This window comes from Nematolebias whitei, chromosome 6, assembly GCF_014905685.2.
Source record: "Nematolebias whitei isolate Nwh7 chromosome 6, NemWhi1, whole genome shotgun sequence".
Lineage (NCBI taxonomy): Eukaryota > Metazoa > Chordata > Actinopteri > Cyprinodontiformes > Rivulidae > Nematolebias > Nematolebias whitei.
In genome coordinates, this window is record NC_056503.1 from 47,696,963 (window position 1) to 47,703,298 (window position 6,336).

A 6,336-nucleotide genomic window follows, 5' to 3' on the forward strand; every position below is an offset into this window, starting at 1 on the left:
GAACAGAACAGAACAGAATAGAACAGAACGGAACAGAACAGAACAGAACAGAATAGAGCAGAACGGGATGGACCTGTTTGACGCGGTCCGGGTTGACGGTGGTCTGCGGCTGCAGGATGCTGACCGGCTCTGTCTTCTGGGTGCTCTGAGGCATCTCCCTCACCTTCTCGGCGATGAAGTCATGGACGCCGTTGAGCGCCTCCACCGTCCCCTGGATCAGACACACGCGCTCTGTCGTGCCTAAACACACACACATAAAACAACGTAAATCAACCAGTCCCTCCTCAGGTAAAAACTTTAGGGAATAATCTTTAAAGAATAGTTTGAATTTGATATTTCTTTCGGTGACGAATGCTCCTTCACAGCTGCCAACATGGCTGCCTGCACACAACAGTGTGTGTGTGTGTGCGCGTGTGTGTGTGTGCGTGTGTGTGCATAAAAATGCTTTTGAAAAAAACAAATGTTGGAGCAGGCGTGGATTTCTGGACTCATCAGACCATCAAACAAAGACAAGCCCAGCCAAAGTCTCGGAGTCCGTCCTCCGAACATCACGGAGATCAGACCTCCTCCAGAGTTTGTTCTTCGTCTCCTTCATTCTCCTTTTGGTTCTTCCTGTTTTCATCTCTCTCCATCCTTTCACCTTCGCTCCGGCCTGTTCTGGGCTTATCGCGGTCCAGCAGCGCCTCACTCAGCACTTCCTGCACCCGCCCTTCCCCTGCACTGTTGGCCTGGCTCGGTTTGACCCAGCTCGGCCTCGCTGAGGCTTTGATGAGAACCGAATGAGTCCAGTTACACAAAACGTAAAAACCTCAGAAAGCTGCTGCAGAAGGAGGGAGGTGTCAGATTCTGAGCGCAACGGGAGCGACACAGGCTAAATATAAAGCCCAGAACTGGGCTACCTGGCTGCTCTGGGCTCTCGTGAAGCCCGTTAGCATTACAGCGTTATTAATGTCCGTTCCTATTTTTACAGTTTGGTGACAGCAGTGACAAACAGCCTCTGCTGACAGCCGGCGAATGCCTTCGTTTGCTGCAGCGAGCGTGATGACAAGCTTACAAATCACGTCCGGTTAAAACACGAGAAAGAGCCGTCACGAGTAGCATCGAGCTAACGGCTTGTTTCTGCTTTCTTCAGCTTATGTGCACAGGCTTAACCGTCAAAGTGTGTGTGTGTCAGTGTGTGTGCGTGATACTGAGGAAACTGGGCCTCGCCTCTCCCTGACAGCTGGTGCCCTCTGGGTAATCTGCACTCGACCAATCAGAGCCAAGGATTAGCAGGCCATTGTCTTGGCATGAGAGAGAGTGAGTGTGGGTTTGCTTTCTGTCCCGCCTGTGATTGTGCATGCATGCATGCGCGTGTGTGTGCGTGCGCGTGTGTGTCACAGATCATACTGAGGTTGCTGTACAGCTGTGCCTCTGCAACAAAAACCTGCTTCGTCTCATTCCAAACATTTCCCCAACGGCCAGCGAGTCTCCCTGCACCTCAGAGGACACCGTCCCCTCCACACAAGGACGGTGGACATTTCTGGACGCGTCAGCAGCTCGGTTCTCGTGTCTCAGCGTAATGGTTTCCCTTAAATTAGTACAGACGCAGTAGTAGACGTGGAAACGCCAAAGAAGCGCTGACAGCAGAAATAAACGCCCTCCGTGATCGGTCTGAACGCTTTATCGTCTTCTTTTGTAAAATGGACATTTTAACCGTTAGAGGCGTGCACGTCAGAGCCCCAGCTAAACAGAACAGAATAAAATAAACCTTTATTTGTCCCGGAGCAGAAAAACTTCCATTGCTCCAGTAGAGCGTGTTGGGAATGACTCTCAGCTACTACCACTCCACAGTAAAACATGTGCTGCTCTTGTAAAAACGTTCATTGCTCATGAAATAAATACGTTAATTTTGTTGCACATTTGCTGATGTGAGCTGTGCCGAGTAAACTGTCTGACTGGGAGGAGCGACCGGACAGAAACTGGGATCGAAACCCTAACTGGGAGGAACGACCGGACAGAAACTGGGATCAACACCAACCCGAGTTTGCTGCAGCATTTGGGAGAATCTGAGACGCAGCGAGGATTTTATTAAACGGCAGAAAAGACGAGTCGCAGATTGTCCAACCACGATGCAACGTTTCAGGATGTTCTGCCCAGCAGGAAGAGTCCGATTCTTCTGGTTTCCAGTTCTTTCAGAAACACGTTGAACAAATTCCCACAAACATGCGTTTGTATCGGTGCAGCTCCTGGTTTTATTCCAGGATGACTGGAAATAACAAAATAAATCCGTGTGTGTGTCGGCAGACGTGAACTTTAGCTCTGCGTTTCCACGGTGACAAAGTGACCCAGCACCTTTCTGCTCACCACCAGCACACTCATCATCATCATCATCATCACGGGGAGGTCACAGACCCTGGAGCTTGTTTTTTATTAAGGTCTAACTAACATGACTCACTCCTTCCTCCTCCTCCTCCTCTCCCTGACGAGGAGCGAGGAGTCAGAAGGAAAGCAGAGCTGCTCCCCTGCTCGGTGACTCACAGCAACATGTGCACGATCAGTTTGGAGACGTGTTCGAGCCGCAGGGTGAGCTCACCACAGCAACTCTCAGGGGCTCGAGCCGCGCTGGAGATCAAGCAGGGAACCGTTTGAAAACAAACTAAAGATGAAGAGCTGCACCCCTGACGAGCTCATAACTCTGTCTTTATGATGTCGCCGTGGAGGCACGCCGCTACACTTCGGCTTCCTGCAGCTGCTTCGTACGCTCGTCCTGCTCTGAACTTCAGCTGGGACTTTCTGAGAGCGCGGGTTTTTCCATGAACTCCATGGACGGCCCACAAACGTGCATGTTCTGGATTAAACCATGCACGGTTGTTTCAGGTGATGCATGAACCACAAGCTGATCTTCAACTCAGAAGGATTCTTCTTATAATCCTCCTCGACGACTTAAAGCCCAGCTCGAGACATTTACTGTCCTCAGCTCTTCATCGAGTCGTCCAACAATTCTCAGTCAGGTCATCCGGACGGTTTCTTTCTTTTTTTGTTGAGGCGTTTCATCCTTCATCCAAAGGACTTCATCAGTCAGAGGAGCCACAAATAAACAGAGTCCCACAAGCAGCACACTCCCATAGTGGACCAACCAGTTTGCTGGTGATAAGATGGTTTCTGGGGCCCAAAGTGCTTCAAAACATCAAAGTTCATGCTCAATAATCCTCAGCTTTCTTGGGTTTTATTTTTAATTTCTGTACTTTTGTTTTCCATCTAACTTCAGCAGACTTTGTCAGTTTTAGCCGTTTACGCACCAAAACATTCGGCTCCTTCAGAAGACGGGTGCCATGACGTCGGCTTTTGAAATTTTAATATTTTGGAGCTTGCTAACTTTATTTACAAGTAGTTTTCCTGTAGAAATAAAATAATAAAAATTAAATTCCTCCAGAAACATCTACTTCAGGATACCGGCTCAGTTTTTGTCTTCTTGAGCTACTTTTAGTTTTTGCCTAGCCTTCTGTTACATTCAGTTTTTAGCTCATCTGTTGCTATGTTTAGCTTCTAGCTACCTTATGGGTACTTCTGATTTCTTTTAGTCTTAATAAAACGAGTATTTTACAAATTTTAGCTTTTAGAGAGTGTTTTGCTACATTTAGCTTCATTAACTTTTCAACTTCTAGCTTTTAGCTAGTTTGTCAGTGCTTAGCATTAAGCTATTTGTAGCCTTTTAGCTAGGCTTTGCTACTTTTTTTAGCTTTTGCTACCTTTTTGTTACTTTTAACTTAAGATACATTTTTGATATTTATAGCTTTTAGCTAGCCTTTTACAAACTTTACCTTTTAGCTTCTTTGAAATTTTAGCTAATGTTCAGCTTATTTTAACTTGAACAAGTCAGTTTCCACCTCTTCAATGAATTTCAGTAATTTAGCAGAAAATGCAGTTTTTTTTTATTTATTCCAGTGATTTTAGCTGTTTTTTTTAATGTTCTGCTGTTTTGAGTTTTACTTGTGTGCAGCATTCCGGCTGTTTTGAATCTGCTTCACAAACAAAGTTGATTTGATCTGAAGTGAGAAGGAACAAAAGGTACCAACCCTCAAGGTCCGGTCCTCCAGGTTCCACTGAAGCTAAAGCCATAAAGAGTCGGGCTCTAGTTTCAGTCGGGCGTCGCTCCAAAGACGAGCCGCCATCTTTCAGCATCAGCCGACCTTCAGCGAGCGGCTGTGATTCATCGTTTCAGCCTCGCTCAGCCCGAGGACGGGGAACTTGGCCTCTCTGGGCTTCTGTAGGTGATTACCAAGTTAAATCACAGCCTGGAAACGCTGAACTTGTTTTTGGTGCTTTAAAGGTCAAACCAGGTCCAGACTGGATGTTTGTCTGCTCACAAAACGAAGCTCGATTTAATCAAATGATTAGGGAGAAATAGTTGGAAGCACAATTAACTTCTCAAGTTAGCTCGAGTTAAGACGGCCGCCACAACGAATCAACATCAGGAAGCACAAAACTGTCAGTTTTGCAGAACCAGGCTGGAATTGGTTGTGGTAGTAGCTGAGAGTGATCTCCAACACACATTCCAAGAGCTAACAGGTCGTGCATGATTTATGATTAAAACTTTGAGGTGCCGGGCGAGGAGCGACACCCCTTTAAGAAGATGTTTCACGGTTCCAGTGGAGTTTTTTCAGACGTTGGGTTAATTTTACAAACTTCAGTTTCAACAGAAGAACGTGTTTGGTTCTGCAGGATCAGTCAGACGACATGTAGGTTTCACTTTCTGGCCTGGAACGATAACAAAAGACTGAACGTTTGTACATTTTAACATTCACTCGTCAACGTGCAGCTAAAAAAAAAAAAACCTACGTCGGTTCGTGTGAAACACAGTCAGACTTTTGGTTTGTACAGAAATGTGTGTTTGTAATCAGGCCAGCGCTCCGGCCAAGCACGAGGTTTAACGCGGCCGTAAAAATATTTCCAGCAACATTTGTGCCACAAAACCTCCCAGCAAACAAACGGAGCTGCCAGTAAACAGAAATCCAGAGCAAACGGCACCGACCACCGGAGAGAACCTCACAGGGAATCCCTCGGCCTCCGTCAAGTCTCTGTCCAGAACACGGACTCTCACGCTCCCTGAGATCAGCGCTGATTCTAATCGTCTCGTTTCCTCTAATGCAGCGCACGTGTTGAAAAATGTGTCAACGGTTTTCCTGCAAACGGATCCAGCTGAGAGAAAGTGAGTTTCCCAAAGTTTTTCTGACGTTAATATTTGATGAGCGTCAGCAGAGCGAATGTGACAGAAACACCGGAGGTCTCGTGTCTGCAGGTGCGTGATGTTCACCCCCTGCTGGGCGGAGACGGACGGCTTTTTCTGCTTCCAGCACGCCGCTGGAGGTGGTGGTGGAGGTGGTGGTGTTAAACCAGGACAAAAATCAATAGAGACACAGAAGCTCTGACGACTCGAGTCACATCTGCAGAGCAACAGAGAGAGAAGAGGAGAAACAAACTGAGAGGGGGAGAGGAGCCATGATGGCGATGGAGTGACAGGAGAGACAGAGGGAGGCAAACAGAGCGGCGGACCGGCTGGGGGCTGAGAGGAACCTTTGTGAAACTTGTCACAACAAAGGAACGTCAGCAGAACAAAGAAGGAACAGAGACGGGAAGATCCTGCAGCATGTGCGCAGAAATGTAAAAAACACAAACACTGAGCTTCAGACACACAAACGCCGTCCTCCTCAGTCTTTTCCAAACTTCTTCCGTTTGTGTCTTTAAATAACAAAACCACGGCAGAGCCGGGTTTGAAACCAACAAAACAGAAAAATATGATTTAAAACCAGAACCTCGGTCCCAAAGCAGCTGCGACGTTAATAAAATGAAATATAAACAGAATGCAGCGATTTATAAAGCTCGTAAAATTATAAAGCAGCTGTTGGAATTAGAAACAAAAACAGTGTTTTGTAATTTTATGGCAGTAATAAATCTCAGAAAAGTTGACTAAGATCGTGTTTTTAATCTGGAAATGAACCGTCCCTGAAGAAACATATTTACAGGTGTAAGGACAAAATCTGCTCCCATCCAGGCTGTAGAACATCTAGAAACCTCCAGCAGACCAGGATGGGACAACATTCCCTCCAAACCCTCCAACATCTGGTCTCCTCAGGTCCTCTAAAACCTCCAACATCTGGTCTCCTCAAGTCCTCTAAAACCTCCAACATCTGGTCTCCTCAGGTCCTCTAAAACCTCCAACATCTGGTCTCCCCAAGTCCTGTAACACCTCCACAATCTGGTCTCCCCAAGTCCTCTAAAACCTCCTACATCTGGTCTCCCCAAGTCTTCTAAAACCTCCAACATCTGGTCTCCTCAGGTCCTCTAAAACCTCCA

General features: G+C 46.7%; 1 protein-coding gene across 3 annotated transcripts in view; it reads right to left on the reverse strand.

Moving 5' to 3' along the window:
• nova2 (NOVA alternative splicing regulator 2) overlaps positions 1-6,336 on the reverse strand; it is a 92,636-nt gene that overhangs the window by 20,017 nt on the left and 66,283 nt on the right. For all 3 annotated transcript variants that reach the window (XM_037677715.1, XM_037677716.1, XM_037677714.1), the window contains one exon: positions 74-240. In XM_037677715.1, coding sequence (XP_037533643.1) covers positions 74-240 — 167 coding nt within the window. The remainder of the gene's footprint in view (positions 1-73; positions 241-6,336) is intronic.